Consider the following 20308-nt stretch of genomic DNA (forward strand, 5'->3'; position numbering starts at 1 on the left):
GAGCAGAAGCAGAAGCGAGTACATTTTGTACAAGTGTTAACGATCTCTGACGGTCAAGGTTTTCTTCTCTATTTTTCACAAGGTTAACACAGATTATCATTCCAATCGGGGAGATTACAGCTGATATTTTGTCAGCCAATGTTTGCTGTAAAAACCTAAATCTTTGAAAAACAATAAAACGACTCCATCGCAAAACGTCTGCAATACAAAGTCTTGCGCTTTCTAGTTGTTTTTTTTACTATTTTTACTATTTTTACTATTTTATCCATGTAAAGCACTTAAAGAGTGCCAGAGACAACATCCTCCAGAATGATTGCACTCTGTAACTTTTCATTTTGCTGCATTAGTATTATCTACATGCACCTAATAAACTACTCTCTGAGCGTCAGTTTGTAATTATCAGTATGCACAGGCTGCATCGTGTCTGGCTGCAACTGAATTAGTTGCTTTCTCTCGTGGGAACGTTGCATGTGCATTTAAATGTCACTGCACATACGCTTGGTCGCCTTAAGATGTTCTTTAATTACAGCCACTAAATAGCCACTGCACATTTAACAGTAGCTGTGCTCCAGCTCTCATTTTTTTGTTGGCTACATCAGAGCCAAAGGTTAAAAAAAAAAATGTCAGTATCTATAAAAAACCAGCGGGTTTTATCCAGACCAATTATCACTTTAACTGTAACAAAGCAGTTCTACTTCAAACCCCGTAGTTAGATACTCTCCACTTTTTCTCCAGCAACATCAGGAAGTTGGTTTTTGTGGTTTTTCTGTTATCCTCCCCCATGTAGCATCATTGTCTAGTTAAAACATCAGTTTGCCTCACACAGACGTTGTACCTGCTGTACTTTGTTTATGGCAGAATGTTAGCATGGTATCACTCTGATCTAAGATGTTAGAACACAGACTCCTGAGCTTGACGCCGTCCGTGCAGAGCTATTAACGGGGCTTTTTCAGTTTGTACAGTCGTGTTTAATTATAAGTGATAACATTACAGCTCATAAGTGGAGAAGAATATTACCGATGTCAGAGAACGGCCAGTTGGGGACTGGCCTTTATCCAAATTTAGATGAGGATTGATCAGCATGTGACTGGTTTGCAGGCGTACACACCAACACTGACTGGCAGATACCCAGCAGTATAATCTAGATTATACAGTTGTCACACAGGTGTGTGCTGCAGCCACAATATTTGTGTTGACCTTTGGTCTTCAAGTCTTTTCAATGAACTGGAAAGTCACTATTGTTGTTGGAAGGTATGCATTTACATGAAGAAACACACACACACACACATGCCCAACACGTTCAGAAACAGAAGCAAATGCCCAATGAGAGGAAATGAAGAGGCAGGAAACATCTTCTCATTTGCGTATGCATATACGTAATACACACCCCGTGGCCCTGTTGCATGCTGCTCTCTCGTTACGTAGTTGTGGTCATCTGATAAGTCTGGGGTGAAATACAAAGAGCGATAACAGCAAAGGCTTTTCTCCCAGTGTTTTCTGATTCCTGCCCTGAGCCGTTGACTGATGACTGGCTGTTAGAGCCATCATTTCAAATGGAACTGGTTTGTGCACACACACGCACACAGACAGACTCCCACAACTTTGTTTTTTGTCATGGGCATTCGTCTTTGCATGGCCCTCTAATGGGAGCAGATGGCCAGTTTTTCCCACAATCATTTTTCCTCCAGCTGATTGTGTTCTCTGTCGACTTAAAGGACGAGGAGGTAAAGCTGCTATCGGGGTGCTTTGCAGAGATGGAGACGTGGACAGTCACGCCATCCTTATCCACTGACATGACATTGAGCTCGGTTTACTTTTACTCTGCTGCTCTGTGTCCAAAAAGGAAAAACTAGACTCCAAAATAATATTTAAATAATTGTTTACATGACAAAAGTGTGTGGGTGACATTACTTCTCTGCCTTTATCATGCAACTGAGGAGAGTTTTGTTTGATGCCATGAGTTGATTACAGTTAGATTTTGCTGAAATGAAGTTTGGGGATTCTGGATTACAGTCTCCGTACAATCCTACTTTCATTTTTTTGTTTGTTGTGTTAAGCCTCAATCACACAGTTTCAAGTGTTTTGTTTGTGACCAGAATGGCTCCATCCATAGTGAAGTGGTGCTAGCAGTTTGTGTTGTGTCATCATCGTAGGGGGGGGGTGTTATGCAGGCAGCCAAATTAATTCATTTCTCTCTAGATTCACAGACTTTTTGAGACTTTTATGAATAAAAAAAAAACCATATGAATAATTCTTAGCTACTTTCCATTGAAGAAAGTTGCCAGCGCATAGTACCAGGTGTTGACCTTGTCTTGTTTATTAGTTCTCAGCCAGTCGGCAACAGAAACTCAAACAGCCACTTGTGTTTCAAAATAAGGCTTAAATTGAAGTCGGTCTTTTGGATTCATTTAGTAATGAAGTAATTGTCCACATGCTACCGACAGTCACCATCTGAGCGAACAGATGCAGGCGGCGGCCAGAACATAATTGTTCCTGAACACTCAGCAACAAACTTGTTTAGTGTTTCTTTCGCTCTAAACGTTGCATATTAATCTTTTTATCAGTCGGACACGATGTTTGCGAGTTTCTCCCTGTGAATATGTAATGAAAGCGCTCTTCACTGTACTCAGCAGGTGCAATGGGAGTCGTTTTGACAAGCTCTCACCGAGGATCAAACAGTTTGCACATACACAGTCATTTTTCATTTCCCCTGCTTTTGTTTATCTCTGTCTTTTTCGCTTTCCCATGACTTTCAATTCCTCTCTTTTCCTTTGCCGTGCTGTTTATATGTGAACTCTCTTGCTGTTTTGTACTTGTTCTCCTTGCACGATTAATTTCACTCCAGTTTCCCCTGTCTCTATTTGCCTTTTGCATTATCTTGCCAGTGATGTTTTTGAGGTCATTTTGTAGCCACTGCTGTGGTAATTAGTGGACTTCAAAAGCAGCTGAGGTTTCATTTTAGTAGAGCGTTTTAAGTTATTAGTGCATCTCACATTTTACATAGAACATGAAGCTTTTTTTTTCCTTCTCAAATGTAAGGATTTACTGATTTCTCTCTTGTTTATTAAACCTGAATATATTTTGGTGTTGCTCACACATGATTTTATTTTTTATTTTATTTTATAGACAAATGATGATTAAGTGTTAGATAGTTAATGCATTGCAAATTAGCAATGAAAATGGTCGTTATTGCATGATTGATGGTGTGTATGAATTCTGTTTTGTTGAAGATGTCGGTGAAGTGGTTAAATAAGAAGTGGCCGACAGCTTGATTGCATTAAGAGGTTAATATAAGTCGACTCTGTAGGAGTGGCAGGCAGCATGCACCACTGTCCACTGAATTCAAAAACGACAGAATCCTGTGATTACATGCTTGGACACTTGTGGTTGACATTTAATAAAATGTGTTATTCATGCAGACTTTTGAAAAGAAACTGATCTTGGTCTTAGGTTTGATGTCCAGGTTTTTCCAAATGTCAACTATTCATGACGACATCACTGTGTATTTTTTCCCCATTTATCCAATTTGTGTCAGGTTTTTTTAGTTTGAGAAGCGGGAGAAAACACAATGACCTTGTTTGCAAAGGGGTGGAAAATTCTTTGTGAATTAAACTTTCCATGGGAGTTTCTGGGAATTAATGAGAATTAACTAGAAATGTTGTCACTTATCATTCATTTCAATCCCACCACAACTGTATTTGCATCAAACCTGATTGTTTTAGTCAGGATTTATGTAATAATAATGTTGTTTACCAGCTATATTTACATTCCCAACCTCATTTACAGTTGATTTCTGTTAAATCCAGGTTCCAATTTTGAAAATTGTGGAAATCTTGGAGTCGTATGCATGATGCAAAGATGAATGTTTTTTGTCCCTGGACTAATTTTCTGCAAAGCCTCTGCACTAAGGGAAAGTCTCCACTCTGCAGAGCTGGAGGAAAACAAGCTGAAGAAGATGAATAAGAATGTGTGTCGTATGTTTATCTGACACTCACATGTGTTAATGTGTGTTCTAGGTGTCGGCATGGGGAGGCTACGTGTTTATCATCAACCTGATTCCCCTGCATGTGTTTGTGCTGCTGCTAATGCAACGCTACAGCAGAAGAGTCTACATCGGTAAGATACACTCTCACACACACTCTCACCCGAGCGCAAGCAATTAGATGAGACAATAACTTTTATTGTGTTTGACTTGGTGTCTGAAACTCCCCCGTATACACTCGCTGAAATGAAAAGTTGGAATCATCTCCCATTAAGACAGAAATGTGTGCGATAAACAAGTTTTTTTCCGACGGTCAAGTTAACAGACAGAACTCTGCCTGTGATTATGCATCTCCTAACATTGTTTCCCAAGTGTTTGACCCTGAAAGGAGCTCAAATACTCAGTCGTGTCTGTGCTCATCTCTCACTTCCATAAACATTCCATCATCAGCGGTGCAGACACCGGCTCTCCCACACATCACTTCACAGTAAATACAGCCACCTGCTACTTCTTCTTTTTTTCTCTCTCTCTCTCTCTTTCTCTCTCTCTTTCTCTCCCCCCCGCATTTACCAGACTCGGAGCTAGTGAGGAGGACAGGCTTGTTATCCCACTGAACATCCTGGTTTCACCGAGCATGCAACTGCTCCAGCACATTATCCATTGGCTCAGAGAACTTGAGCTCAATCTGTCAGACCCTCCAATATCCACACGGCTTATCCGTGAGCACTGGTTAAGATAAGTGATGCTTTGTCAAGTGACATTTACATATGATTCGATCGTGAAACGGTCTCTTCAGAGGACATGACCTCTCTTAGCTGTTCTTCAACCAAGAGATTCTACTTGATGACACAAGGCTGTGACGCCGAGTGGGAAATGTCCTTCTGCCTTCACTGTCCCAAGGATCTCAGCAGCCTGAGCATCATCCAGCTACTTTATTCCCCGTTTGGCAGCAAATGGTACATTGAGAAGTATTGTTGGCTTATTCTGTTGACATAAAAGACATGAGGTCTAAAAGCGCTTCCCACGCTCTTCACCTCATCCTCCAGTTCTTCTTTTCAGAGCCAGGTGTCTTTCAGTCACAGCAGTAATAATGAAATGACTTGCAGTCTACGTTATATCACAATTTGTCTCTCTCTCTCTCTCTCTCTCTCTCCCCCTCTCTGTCGTGAGTCAATAGCAGATGTGTGAGGAAAAGATTGCCAAGGGCAGTCACAACTACTTAAAAATAAGAAATAAAAACGTGGCGCTCTCTTCAGGAAGAGTATGAAATCTTAATTTAGCTGGTGTGTCTGCGAAATGGTTCGTCATGGCTTCAAAGGTGGGAGCTGCGCTGTCGTCTCACTTCAGGTTGCCCCGTCACTCATGCAGCGAGTCCGCTCCCATTTTCTCATTAAATAGCACTGAATTAGGCATATTGAATTCACTCCCTCTGAGGTGCAACAGTGAAAATCAGTCGACTTTTAATACGAGGGCCAAGGTTCATTTCCCAAAGTGGAACCTGAACTTGACTGTTGGCAGAAGTGTGGTAGATTTTCACTTGTGAAATTGACTATATTGAATATTTGATCTCATCTGATGTGGATCGTCTCTTCTCTCTTCACAGCATACAGCACCTTCTTCATTGTGGGTCTCGTGTTGTCGATGCAAGTCCCTTTCGTTGGGTTCCAACCAATCAGGACCAGTGAGCACATGGCAGCTGCCGGTAGGTCCCGCCCCTCTCTACCTCTGTGTTTTACAGGTCCACTCTCAATGTTCTTAACAACGTAGTTCCCCACAAGTTATTAAGCACTTACAGTACTTGAAGAATTAGGTCCATGCAGTCCTGAACCTTTTATTCAATAGCGTGTGAAAAGAGTGTGAATGTTGGTCATAATTTTCCTTATACGACCTTCATTTAAATACTAATGTTGCGTTGTGTGTGTGTGTGTGTGTGTATATGTATATATGTGTGTGTATATATATATATGTATATATGTGTGTATATATATATATATATATATACACATATACACATACATGTATATAAGCCACTTTGCTTCTTGTTATCCAAAGCATCTTACAGCACCGTAGACGCACACTTAAGCTTAGTTGGCTGTTGTGGGAATTGAATCCCCTTGTGCTGATGCTGTCAGTTATGCTGCGCCTGTAGGAGAACACAAGATTTATCCAATAGAAATAACTTAGCAATTTCTACATGGGTTTAGCACAAAAGTACTTTTTTCATTTTTGGCATGCGGGTAGTTTATTAAAGCTTGTTCCGTTTCGCCTCTTGAGTGGGCCCATCTGCTGCCTGACAGCACGGTTGGGTGCATATTCATGTGCACAGTTCTTGTGTTCGTATACATCCAGATTGAGAGAGAAAGAGAGAGAGGGAGGACTGTCCCCGATATCTTCAGGAGGTTGAGCACCTTTTCAGAGAGTTCTCTTTACTCTGCAGCACACATATGTTTGGAGGGTCCCTGTTTTTCCTGGGTGTCTGCTGCACAAACGGCATCATGAGAGCGTTTGAAGGATGCTCCACCACAAATCATCTAAAGAGCAAGTGTGTTTTTATGTTGCTGGGGGAACAGCTGTTCCAAACATCTGCTGGTGGCATCCATTGAGCGCAGTGGGAGACGGGACGGGGACGACAGAGCCGCGGACCTGTCGATACTGTTCTCGTATCAGCCCCTGGGGCAGAGAGTGGCAAGCGTGTTAGCACCATGGCCACCCTCCAGGAGACTTAGAAGTGGGTGAGACCTGCTGTGGGGTCTTTGTGGGCCACAGGAGGAGAAACCCTATTTTACACAAGGTTTGTAGAAAGATGGGAGGTGACGAAACGGATGGAAACTAGGCTTCATATTTATTTTTTTCCCATATCAAATTCAGCAGACAAACAAAAAGAGGCTCACTGGAGAAAATGTGACAGAGCAATATTGTGGGGGGGAAAGAAGCGTGACCAAAGGGGGCTGCGTAAAGAAAGACGAGGCGAGTTAAAATGAATGTGGGTGTTTTTTTTTGTTTTTTTACACTCTGTCATTTGCATTTGAAATATTCCACAGTATTTCTCTTCCACATATGCATGAACAACCAACAGGGGCAATCACAAACTGCTTTGTCTTGAATTCTGCCAAACAAATAATGGCATTTCTTTACCATCCCTGGGCCCCACAGGAGGCGGGATGAATCAGGCCCTCCTCAGATATGCAGTGCTCGTTCCGTTTGTTTGCTCATTCTTTTGCTTCTCGCTGTGGTTTTTCCTCTCAGGTGTGTTTGCACTTCTCCAAGCCTATGCCTTCCTGCAATACCTGAAGGACAGACTAACCAGACAGGAGTTCCAAACACTGTTCTTCCTCGGAGTCTCTCTTGCTGCCGGCGTGGTCTTCCTCACAGTCATCTATCTCACGTACACAGGTCTGTATGTCCTCCTCACATGTTGTAAAGTGTGTAATACTTTGTCCTTGGAATTAAATCGTTGTTTGTTCGTCTGAAAATAATGTAAAATAGTGAGTGGGGGAAAAAAAGCAGGATGTTGTTTTTTTTTTTTGTTCCAGCCTCAAGAAAGTGTGCTGCTTGTCAGTGTTTTGAGTGGAGATAAATTGCATGTGGTTCAGTTTTACACTCTAGATCACAGAAAGCAATATGAACTCATCACCATGTGCTCTGGGAAGCTGTTGGACATTTTCTCCATTGTCTCTCATCATATAAGTGTCAAGATCATCGTTATTTGTTCCCAGCTTGTAAGCAATAACGTTTTACTGGCAGCCAGTAAAATGATAAATATATGACACAATGTCATGTATAAATTATGGTAAAGCTGAATGGCCCAGTCATATGTTTAAATCATTTTTCCAGTCATGATATTTGACTAAATCTTGTTTAAATCCTGTTTTGTTTTGGGGGTTTTTTAAAGCAGGAGATGGTTAGTAGCGACATTGAAAAACTTAAGTTCAGTGGGTAGAATAACCTTGAGTACAAGGATCAGTTCAGTAGAATTTCATACATGCACTAACACTGCTGTAAATCCCACGAGGGTTCGATGGTTTGACCTCCTCTCCTTCCAAACGAGCTGCTCATTCGAACTTGGGTTATTAGAAAATGATGTAAAAAATCTGCGTAGAGAACTGACGGACACTGGTGCAGCTTTTAAAACCATTTTGACATTTTTTCCCAACACGCTGGCCCCGGTGCCAGCGTGTTGATCTTTGTCCTTGTTGATGTTTTGCTCTCGCTCTCCAGTTCTGTCTGTGTGTAGGGGCCACAGCGGAGGCCTCATGGTTGTGTCCTTAAAGTCGCAGTAGGCGGCATCGCTGGATAACTCGTTGAATTGTTTCGCAGAGAAGTTGTAGCGTAGCAGCCAATCGTAGCACCTGCTTTCTCTGAACGGCCCTGTAATCTGTTTAATCTGTCTCTCGTGACACTACAGATATAGAGTAGTAGCTGTGAGGCTGTAACCAATTTAGGGACTTTCCACATGATAACAAGTCTAAGTGAATCCACTTAAGTTTCCTAATTGCCCTGGAGCCAAGCAGAAACTGCATTTTGGGATATCTTGACAACGGCTCCCAGAGTGGGAAAATCTCAAAACACCACCCACACGATATAATCAGGTCATAATCCCACTCCACTCATGCTCTTACATTCGAGAGCATGAGTTGTAGGAGCGTTGTTGTCATCGTCCTCTTCTTGTTTGGTCTGTTCACATTATCATGACTTTTATTTTCTTTCCTTTTCCCCCGTCTCTGTTTCAGTGATTGTATCCATTGCAGTGTGCACTTTTTCTAATGAAGCTTTATTTAAAAATAGTTATGATGTATAAATGCAGCAGCACTACAGTGACACATAAAGACCTGGTTTACAGAAAAGCTTTTTTTCAAAACGACAAAGAAAAAAACGTTCCATTTCCGTATGTATAGGCCCTTTTATTATGCTAAAAGTTTGTTTTAGTGATTTTGTTTGTCTTCTGCTGAGGTGTTTAGATTTAGGGTGACAAATTCTGCCTCTTGGCCTAGAATATAGTGTTTATGGCTTTTTTTTTTCTTCTCGTTATAAAAGCACTAAGAGATGCAGAGTCTAGCATTCAAGAGCACAAATTCTCCACTGAAACTATTGTAAAACACCTTTGCTTCTTTTATTAGCTCAGACTGATCCAGAGAAGCCTAATGTATTTTATTGTGTAGGAAGGACATTCACTTATCCGTTTAAGTTGTGTTTCTATAGTGTATAATGAGCCCTGACAAATGGCCGCTCACCTGGCTTCGTATTTTAGCTTTTCGCCAAAAACTTCATCATTATACAAACACTTGCAGTGAGGTGTTTTTCCCAAAGCAAAGATGTGCATACTATTTACATCCTTACATTTGTCGCCTGCCTGATTCAGAAGTGACCCAGCCACTCGTGTCCGTGCAGACGTCCGGTCCGTTAGGGATACTGACTTCAGTTAGTCAGCCGGAGAGCGGCGCAATCTGTCAGCCATCTGATTTGAGGAGGGGGAGTCGTCTTTGGTTGAAAGCCAGTTTTGCAGCATGTCCCTTCCCTCATCCGTCAGACATTTTCATCTCATAAAAGATGTATCCAAAAAAAGAGGAGCTGGGTGGGCATCTTGAACACAGAGCCAAGTATTGATCCGTTAAATCAGTTTCATCCTTTAAATCACCTCTCGGAAAAGTCTCCATCTCCAGTTTTGCAGCTTTTTCTCTCCTTTTTTTTTCCCCTTGCCCGAGGGCGTTAAAGTGATCATATTAGGGCTCCTTATTTTTACCACGTTAATTATGACACCGTCAAGATAAGCACATTTTTCACAATCCCTTAAAAGTAACAAAGGACATGATTCAGTCGTTAATATTGTGAGGGAGAAGTCACACATTTTGTGGCGCTGAGGCTCGTTATTTTGTGTGTGTGTGTGTGTTTAATGCATATGTTGGTGTGTAAGTGGCTGTGAGAGCCCCAAGGCAGCAGTACATTGCTGAAATGTATTCAAGATCAAAGCTTAACCCAAATAAGACATTTGAATGTGCACATAAAAATGCCCTGTGCAGTCTCATTTGCAGCTTAAATGGTTTTGGTTACATTTATAAACAAGTCAATTCCAGCAATTACGAACCATCAATAGAATCCATTCTGGGCATCGACGGCTTCGTCTGAGGGTCGTCAGGCAGAGTTTGCTCATCTCGATGTTCACACAGGCACTGGAAACCTGTTTTCTGTGTTTCACAGCAGCAGCTGGAGGTTTGTTTGCAGAATGCCAGCGCTGTCAGTCAAATCAGATCACGCCACGTCCCGTACAGTGGTGATGAAGCAGATCAGCTGCACTCTTTGACTGTTAGATCTGTAATGAAGCTAAATATATGCATTCAGTCTCAATAAAACTCTATAATATGTATCCCTGAGGTTAAATAAACATGATGTTCACAAACCAGTATTCAGGGGCGTTAAGTAAGTAGATGTAAATGACCTCATTTATGCAGTATTTTTGTTTCCTTTATTTCTTGTCACACAGTAGCTGGAGAATAAGCGCTGTATTGTGCTCATTCAGTCTCTGCCACACTTTGTTTTCCTGGCCCACAGGTCAGATGTTTTTTGCTTGGTCGAATATTTTATACATTCAACGTTGCACGGAATTCTGCCTTGGAATAACAAAGGACGGTGAAATTAAAGTTTTTCATAAGTTTTAGTTTCTTTTTTCTATAACTGAACTCTCTCTCTTTCTCTCTCTCTCGCTCGTCTTTAACATTCGACGCACACTTCCTGCTGTCGGGTGCCGACGCGTCTTTATTTTGAGACTGAAATGGGAAAACATTTTATGTTCTGTTTGTGTTTTCCTCTTCTCTAGGATACATCGCTCCATGGAGCGGCCGTTTCTACTCTCTGTGGGACACGGGGTGAGTTTGCTGACCTTCAGTCTGACTCAAACACTACAGCACACATGGAACACAGCGCTCGGCAAATAATGCACTGAAACGTGTGCTATTGCAGCACACTCGATCAATTCCTCCACTGTTTGCTGACTTAGGCCCTTTTTTTCTCTCTCTCTCTCTGGAGACTGATGTTGATTTGTTAATGTGCTGCATGCCCCCCCCCCTCCCCCCAGCTGTTAGCGCAAAATGCTTTAAAATCATATGCAAACTGCTGCGTTTAAGCGGGTAATAAATAAAGAGGGAGCACGCAGATCAGAAACTCTGTGTAGAAAAAGAAACACTGCTCATCAGTTGTGCTAAATTTGGTCGTATTCTACCCATGAACATACTGGGGAGTTAAATTATCCTCTCTGCTGCTCATAATTCTGGAGTTAATCACGAGGATCTATTGTTTAATTTGTCTCGGCACTCTCAGTGCGCTCAACTCGACATGAATTACATCCGGTCTCTCCCTCCCTCCCTCCCCGCTCTTCCCTCACCCTCCCTCCCTCCCTCTATCCACAGCTACGCTAAGATCCATATTCCCATCATAGCGTCAGTGTCGGAGCACCAGCCAACGACTTGGGTTTCCTTCTTCTTTGATCTCCACATCCTGGTCTGCACCTTTCCAGCAGGCCTGTGGTTCTGCATCAAGAACATCAATGATGAACGAGTGTTTGGTAGGAACATTTGATCTTTATTCCCCAACTCTGCAGGTTTTAAAAACATGCTTCAAAGACTTTAATTCTCCCTTTGGTGTGGAGTTATGGAGTTGGAGAAGTGCTTGGTTCCAGAGGTGTTTTAAATCCAAACAACAGATGAATCTATTCAATCACACGTTGCCGTAAAAAAGCTCTCACAGTGAGTGGACCTGAGGTGGATTTCCATTATCACGATAGTCGTTAATGGCGAAACCGTTGATGATACATGAGAGCCGAACTCTTTTCTTACTAAAGTGTAAGGTATATTTTATTGCTTTCCCAATAATATTGTTAATCATCATGATTTTAGTCGGGATAAAATGTGAAAATGTTATCGTCCCATTCCTCGAGACGAACTGCCATAAAGTTTTACAGACTTTCATTTCCCAAAAGGATGAGCTGCAGCGCGGTGTGGAATGAAAGCATTGCTTTATATACTACGCTACTCCACGAGCTTCTGCCTCAACTGTAACCTCTGTTCCAACGGCAGCCAAGTCTCTGAATCCAAAATCAACTGAATTAGTCTAAAGCTGCGATTGTATTTTCAATTTGTGCAGCAGTGTCGTTTTCGAGGTTCCTTGGGCTTTTTTTTTTTTTTTTTTTTGCATCAAACACAAAATTTTACACTCTGTAATTCTTACATTATTACATCTTTGAAAGTCAATGCAACCTCTCTCCTTGCCTGTTTCATGAACACATTGCGGGGCAATCCCACTTTTGTCAAAGGGTCCAATCGTTTCTTACTCTCTCTGGAGAAATAGTGAATGTGCTTCACACAAACCCTGGTTTCCTCAGTGACTCCTTGTGTCACAACTTTTATTATTATTATTATCAGTAAACCTAGTAAAACCTAGCTCCTTAATCACTACTTGTTTTGCTATTTGCTATTTCTGTCCATTTGTTGGTCAGTCATCCATCACCTTTAATTATTCCTCTTTTTCCCTGTTGTAATTCTCTTCTCCTTCCCTTATTTACCTGGGGTGTCACGATTTGGTTCGATTCTTGATGTTTTTTTCTCTTTTAGCACAGATGGGCCATTTTCAGTCTAGTTTATTCTAATTTATTAACAATATGAATGTAACAATAACCAGCCAAGTGGAAACTAACTATAAAAGTCATAGAGAGTCATGTAGCTCTGAAGGTCCAGCAATCTGTTGTCAAGGTCACTCAATCTGACCTCTGACCTCCAATAACATGATCATACATGGAAACACCTTTGTACTGAGATGTGACCTGCTTGGCATTTCATAGCATGTTACGCTAAGTACGCTAATGAAATGTTTAAATGCAGGGTTTTCATGTGTGATAGCACTAGTTATCACAGTTAACCGTGAGTTGAATTTTGAGGAAGTTGTGTTAGCGGAGTTGTTTTTGTACTGCATGTGCACAGTGTGGTTTTCTTATCAACAATGCAAATGTTGTTGACAAAACTCACAGGAAATGCAAAATATTCCCACGCTGCTGATTTTAGAGATGCACGGGGGGGGGTTGAGTTTGGTCGGTGTGTCGCCCAAATCAGCAGTTGCCGTGGTTACTATTAGCAGCAGCTTCAGGTTAGTGGGAGGAGGTAACGTGTAGTTGTGCTACAATGGCTACGACCACAACACTGTGGTTTTTTAGTCTCCTCTGGCACGTGTGCAGACGTCTCACTGGGGGCGTGGTTAAATCCTAGAGACGACGTTTCGATCAATAGTCGTCTTATACGTCTCCCTTTCTGTCTTCTGTGTTTTTCATCTTCTAAATGTAACCTTTTTTTTTTCCCCACCCTAAGTTTGGGCACAAGCCAGTGACCGTTGCGGTCTGTCGACTGTCCTTGGTCCTGGTTACCATGTGTGAGTTGTAAACCGCACATAAACAGCCGGTTAAAACCCAGCTAGTCCGTGATTTGATGAGGAGTAAAATATTCCCTGCAGCACCTGCACCTCCTTTGTCTGCAGGTGTGTGATGTACTCGGCTTTCAAAACACCATTTCTTTACAAAAACACAAGACCGCCCAGATCAAGGGCACCGAGAACTGCGGAGCGCTTAAAACGCAGTCCTTCAGCAGCCTGTTTCTCCCTCTGACTTAATCAGCCAATTACAGCTATCGATTAGCCGTGCACCTGTTGAGCTGGGTTTGGCTCCTCTCAAGGACAGAGAGCAACCACAACTCTCTCTATTCAGGCTTTTGTATTGCACACAGCGAACCCAGAATGATTACGCAGTGTTACTCCAGCTACTCAATTTCTCTTTTCCATGTCTTTATCTCCCTTTCACACTCTGCTGCCTCCTCTCCTTCACACTCGCACCTTCGTTTCCTCTTTGTCTTCATCTTGTTTTTCCCCCTTCCTTCCTCTCACAGTGGCCCTGTACGCCATCAGTGCCGTCTACTTTGCCGGGGTGATGGTGCGACTGATGCTGACGCTGACTCCGGTGGTGTGCATGTTGTCGGCGGTGGCGTTCTCCAGCGTCTTTGAACATTACATGGGAGACGACACAAAGAGGGAGAAGCCGCCCGCCGAGGACAGCAGCGACGAGGACGACAAGAGGAATTCTGGGAATCTCTACGACAAGGTCAGGGCAGTAGTAGTAGTAATCCTTTATGCGGTTATGAAAGGATGAATGGTGTTTTGTCACAGTGTTCAGATTCGGGCTGTGGAATTAAAATTGAAGAGAAAAAAGTGTCTTGAAGCAACAGTTGCTGATATGGTTTTTGTTTTATTTAGTGTAGTTACACACTTTTTATTTAGTGTAGCTGCACACTTTTATTTAGTGTAGTTGCACATGTTTATTTAGTGTAGTTGCACACTTTTATTTAGTGTAGATGCACACTTTTTATTTAGTGTAGTTGCACACGTTTATTTAGTGTAGTTGCACACTTTATTTAGTGTAGTTGCGCACGTTTATTTAGTGTAGTTGCACACTTTATTTAGTGTAGTTGCACACTTTTTATTTAGTGTAGTTGCACACGTTTAATTTAGTGTAGTTGCACACTTTATTTAGTGTAGTTGCACACTTTTATTTAGTGTAGTTGCACACGTTTATTTAGTGTAGATGCACACGTTTATTTAGTGTAGTTGCACACTTTTATTGCACCTTCTGGGGTTAGAATTTGTCAGCTTCTCTCCTCACACTCCACCACGTTTGATTAAAATGAGTCAACTGTGATTCAGCTGCAACTGTTTGACGCTGTTGCCACAATTTCAGCTCGCTCACTTCATTTCTTTTTTTTTATATATATGCTTTTTGTGTGAGTTTTCTTCTCAGTCCACGTCCTAATTACAAAATGCTTAAAGATGCTCCATACTCTTTAAGATTTTGTGTTAAAAAAAAAAAAAAAAAAAAAAGGTGTTTGGAAATCACGATATCGTCGTTTATTATTTATGATGCTTCTGTTTAACATCCTTGCTGCTCTGCACGGGAAAGATAAAGTTAAATAACGCACTTGAATAAAACAAACAAGGTGCTGCTTATGTTGTGAGATGAGAAATGCTTTCAGAAGGAATACAAACATTAACTCATGACTGTTTGCTCATACGACGTGTGATTAGAAAAGCCACTGCAAAGTGAAGGTGTTGACATTAGAGAGTTAAACACACTTTTTGAAATTGTAATTTCAAATGACAGTTTGTGCATGTGACTCACTAACATTTTTGATTTCACACTCTGAAGCAGTGTCAGCAGCCCGTTTCATTTTCTCCATCTCATTTACCTCACTGACGTTGCTGAAACGGGCGTAGTACAGAGCCGAGTGCAGCGCAGCACAGCACAGTACAGTGCAGGACAGTTGGTAACGGTGTTTATTTAAACCACAGCAGAGGAAATGGCACAGGAAATGGCAAACAGACGTGAGGCGAAGAATCAGCATGGATGTGAAGGCTCATCAGGGAACAGACAGACAGAAGCCAGAGACGCTGAGGCAGGAACGTGGTGAGGTGAGATCAGGCAGAGGCAGGCTGGAGAATATAGGGAGGGCTGATTGCAGGAGATGAGGAGCACCTGTGATCACAGGTGAGTGGTGTTGGCTTGATGAGGAGGCGTGTCTTGGCAGGGAGAGTGGGGGTGGAGTCAGGTGAGTGTGGGAAACTGTGACAGTTGCTCCGTTTGAGCCACGCTTTCCAAGAAAGTAGTTGGACTTGCTGCTGGATGGGTCGCGTTCATACGGAGCACAGAGCTTTTATTTTCCTCGCTGCAGCTCCTGTAATGTAATATCAAGTAATCACAGGGTTCATCTCTTCAGACAGTAACAGAGAGCTGAAGGATGCTCTAATATACCATCAGTTCATTCAATATTTCACATCAACACATCCGTGTTTCAATCTTCTCCCCCCTCGAACCGTGAGTGTGCCGTGTCTCCCCCTGCAGGCCGGGAAGGTGCGCAAACATGTGTCGGAGCAAGAGAAGGCAGAGGAGGGTCTGGGTCCCAACATCAAGTCCATCGTCACCATGTTGATGTTGATGCTGCTCATGATGTTTGCCGTCCACTGCACGTGGGTCACCAGCAACGCCTACTCCAGTCCCAGCGTGGTGCTGGCCTCATACAACCATGACGGGTACAGAGTACACACACACACACACACACACACACTCATACATATTTATGCTATAATGCATTAATGGCTTTTTAAATAACTACAAAGACTGGAGCTAAGCTGCTAGTAATAGGCCATGATGTAGAACGATGGAGGGCTCCACCTTGTGTGCAAATGAGCTTCTGCGTGCGTGCGTGCGTGCGTGTGTGTGTGTGTGTGTGTGTGTGTGTGTGCCGGACCACACAGTGCAGTGGGGATAGAAATGGCGCACATGTATATTTCATAATAAAAGTGTTGTGGAAATATTGGTAAGTGCACCTATGAGCTTGAAGACGATTGTGTAACGCCGTGTTTCTAGGTCACAGGAAAACGCCATCTGCGGATGATTGCTGAATTTACTAAAGGCTGCTCTATTATTCTCTCTGAGTCGTTACGGGCATAATTATTCCCTTTAAGCGTTAGGGAGGAAGTTTTGAAGGCCAGGACTAAATTGTAGACTCAAGTTCTCATCCATAAATGAACGGTACATCAGCAGTTGTAAGACAATGGTTAAAGTGTGCTACCGGGCGCTGTGTCGCTGTCACACTGCACCTCACACGCTACTAAGTGTGAGGTGGGTTTTTTTGTACCCTACATTTATTATGCATGGATGCTCTATTTTCAACTGTTGGTGCCCTTCTTATTCAGTGTGAGACCTGAAATATTAATAACCCACACTGCCACATGCCTGTCAACACCGTTACCTGTCAACACTGTGGTTTTTTGGTTTTTTTTCTCCCTTGTTAGGACACGGAATATCCTGGATGACTTCAGGGAGGCTTACTATTGGTTGAGACAGAACACAGAGGAGCACGTGCGCGTCATGTCATGGTGGGACTACGGTTACCAGATAGCCGGCATGGCCAACAGGACCACGCTGGTGGATAATAACACGTGGAACAACAGTCACATAGCGCTGGTGAGTCTCTTTGCTCTGTTTCCCCACTTCCTGATTTGCTTTTTGCATGCAGGCATAGAGAAGCAAACGTTTCCCATAAAGCAGCCACTGGACGATTAGCGAGCTCTTCATTGAATTTTATACATAATTGCTAAAGTGTATAAAACCGCTCTCCCTCAAACAAGTCAGATAATCTTGTTTTAAGTTTTCCCATCGAATTTACACTGTACAGGGATTTAATTGCCGTCAGATTGTGCGTGTGCGTGTGTGTGTGTGTGTGTGTGCTGCCAAATGGGGGAAAAAAAGATGTCTTTAGTTAACTCTGTTAAAGCCCTCTAGCTTTCTCTTTTCTACCTGCCACCTGTCGTCTCTCCAGCAGCAATGATGGATCTCTTTGTAATGATTCCTGTTTTTTTTTTTTTTTGCCCTGGCAGTGCTGAAGCACTGTTTTGTGAAACGGAGAACACACACACACACACACTCACACTCACACTCACACCCTCCTATTTTGTCACCACTGTTTCCAGGTGGGGAAAGCCATGTCGTCCAACGAGAGCGCGGCCTACGAGATCATGAGGTCGCTGGATGTGGACTACGTGCTCATCATCTTCGGAGGCGTCATCGGCTACTCGGGCGACGACATAAACAAGTTCCTGTGGATGGTGAGGATAGCGGAGGGGGAGCACCCAAAGGACATCAGGGTGAGTGCGAGACGGGGGGGAGTAAAACGCCGCGTGTTGCAGCAGCTTTTTGTGTAGTAAGCACCTGCTCAGCAGTGAAATCAATGTTTCTTTTTCACTCTTACGTTCCTGTAATGGTCTTGTACTACACTGATGTTTGTACCCACTGTAGCTAATTTACCTTTTGACAATTGAGTTTATTAAATCACACCTAAAAGTGTAGCTAATTTATCAAAGCACGATTCTGGTGATTATTCATCCTTAAAGGCTTATAAATAGGGTGTTAGAACCTCAACTGCTGTCACACACTTTATCCAAGAAGTCACCACACTATGCTATTTTAGTGCTGGACTTAAATGATGATAATAACCTGCATTCTGGAGCAACTGAGTTGAGTTTCTCTCGTGCTCACAGCCACTTAGGAAGATTAACAGCACCATGTATGGTAAATAGTGGGTGGACAGTGGTTTATTTTTGCCTTAATTGATATAGTTGTTGTTACTCATTTATGTTCAAGCGCCAGTGCTTATGAGTTAGTCCCATCAAATCCTCACATTCAGTCTCAGTCCGCCCACCGCCACTTCTTGCTGCCTATTCTGATTCTCTCCATCTCCCGACGCCGTGGACCTCACTGTTGTTCTCTGCTTTCTTTAGGAGAGCGACTACTTCACGCCACAGGGGGAGTTCAGAGTGGATAAGGCTGGATCACCAACTCTGCTCAACTGCCTCATGTACAAGATGTCCTACTATCGATTTGGTGAAATGCAGGTGAGGAGCAGGGAGAAGTGCAACTCAGCACTGACTCACTAATAACCCTTCATGTCTGCATTTATTCAGTAACCTTTCCGTCTGTGCGAGAGAAAAATGTGGAGTTGTGATCCACTTCGTAGATGCAAACACATTCTGGGATCAGAAATAACAAGCAGCTGTCACTACTGTAGTCGCAAAACTTCACGCTACTGTATCTGAAAGCAGAGGAGGCTGACAGACGAGGAGCAGAGCAGGGCTTTAAGAGATGCTGGTGGGATTTCCTGAGGTTTAGACGGCGGTGAGTCGGAGGACAGAAAGGGATGGAGGAGGAATGTGAAGGATTGGCAGACGCTTTGAAATGTGCCACGGCTTCTCCTGTCCGTTAAGGAGCAGAGCGAGATGTGAGGGATTCTCCTGGAACCCGGACAATCGATGCAGACGCTCACAACAATGTCTCAGGTTAAAGACACACAGAAACAAAGTGTTGGTGTCAGGGCTGGAGATTAGGTTTATTCAAACTGGATGTGACAAGGTGATATAAAGCCTTAGAGGATGTCAGGAGGAGACAAAAAGAAAAACAGTTGAGTTGATGAGGCTGGTTATAGCAGCAGCCCTGAGAGTACATAATAAATACAATAAATTCATGGTCACAGAAACCTGCACATGTATCTCATTTTCTCCACATTTGAATAGAGTTGAAAAACACTAATGAATACGTCTTGAGAGACTAAACGTTTGAGGCTAATGATGATCTAATATTTCATACTCGTGTCTCTTCTGGAGGTTCTGTCGACGGGAAAATGGAACAGGAGGGAGAGGAAAACGGAAAAGAAAAGCGCCGGGGCAGTGAGGGTGGGGGGGGGGAACACTGGGGCAACGATAGTGTGTGGCTGTTAGAATAAAAGGTGACAAGGTCAATCCGATGTGAGAAGGACATGGAGACGGTGGCTGAGGCTGAGGGAGGAGCAGACGGTAACACCGAGAGCAGCAAAACATAAAAAAACTGTGTGCTTCTATTTAAATAGTTTGTCCTTGTGTGAAATAAGATGACAATAAGATGAGATGATGGTCGACTCTCTTCCTTTTTTAAATGTCTCCTTTAAAGGACTGTTTCAGTTTTTGCTCATTAGCTTTCCTATCACATCGTTCTTGGTACGATGTGGAATATTTAAGAATGTCAAACTATTCCTCACTTATCTGCATATCTTTAAAGACTTAAAAAGCTTCACTTCCCTGTATGAAAGTCCTTCAGAATGTTTTTAAGAATTATTTAAATGAATTTATGGCAGTTTTGGCAGAATGACAGAAAAGTTGACTAATCCATTTGTGTAGTAATTATTGCAGCTCTAAAAAATCACTTTATCCATCCATCCGTTCTGTTGCGTATCCCCTTTCAGGTCAAACTGTGTAATTATGTACACATGAATTATGAACCGTGCATTAAATGTCATTCTATATTACATTAAAAGGCCTTTCAAGTCGAATATTGCCTGCAAATGAGGTCGAATAACAACCCTCCCACATTTCCCAGCTGGACTTCCGGACGCCACCTGGCTTCGACCGCACACGTAACGCCGAGATCGGAAACAAGGACATCAAGTTCAAGCACCTGGAGGAGGCGTTCACCTCGGAGCACTGGCTGGTCAGGATCTACAAGGTGAAGAACCTGGACAACAGAGAGCCGCTGGACCACAAGCCTCGCAGCGTCGCGCCCAAGCAGAAGTACACCTCCAAAAAGGTAAGAGGGAAGATAATGGACGACATGAATCATCCGTTTAATGATTCATGTCGCATCCCAATGCCTCGCTGATTCATTTTGTCTCCCACTTTTAAATAGACTCATTTATCATTTAGCAGAGAAGTAAAAGGGCA

The 20308-nt window shown here is 42.7% G+C and overlaps 1 protein-coding gene across 2 annotated transcripts in view; it reads left to right on the forward strand.

The window, feature by feature from the left end:
- The window catches only part of LOC131447930 (dolichyl-diphosphooligosaccharide--protein glycosyltransferase subunit STT3B), a 75998-nt gene that overhangs the window by 52436 nt on the left and 3254 nt on the right, over positions 1-20308 (forward strand). Inside the window, exons 5-16 of one of the 2 annotated variants that reach the window (XM_058620031.1) lie at positions 4017-4116; positions 5586-5684; positions 7229-7375; positions 10794-10842; positions 11383-11537; positions 13900-14111; positions 15353-15472; positions 15903-16090; positions 16856-17027; positions 17534-17707; positions 18341-18454; positions 19968-20174. In XM_058620031.1, the coding sequence (XP_058476014.1) occupies positions 4017-4116; positions 5586-5684; positions 7229-7375; positions 10794-10842; positions 11383-11537; positions 13900-14111; positions 15353-15472; positions 15903-16090; positions 16856-17027; positions 17534-17707; positions 18341-18454; positions 19968-20174 (1737 nt within the window). The remainder of the gene's footprint in view (positions 1-4016; positions 4117-5585; positions 5685-7228; positions 7376-10793; positions 10843-11382; positions 11538-13899; positions 14112-15352; positions 15473-15902; positions 16091-16855; positions 17028-17533; positions 17708-18340; positions 18455-19967; positions 20175-20308) is intronic. The other variant, XM_058620032.1, reaches the window with a different exon arrangement.

The sequence above is a fragment of the Solea solea genome, chromosome 20, assembly GCF_958295425.1.
Source record: "Solea solea chromosome 20, fSolSol10.1, whole genome shotgun sequence".
In the NCBI taxonomy this organism is placed as follows: Eukaryota; Metazoa; Chordata; class Actinopteri; order Pleuronectiformes; family Soleidae; genus Solea; species Solea solea.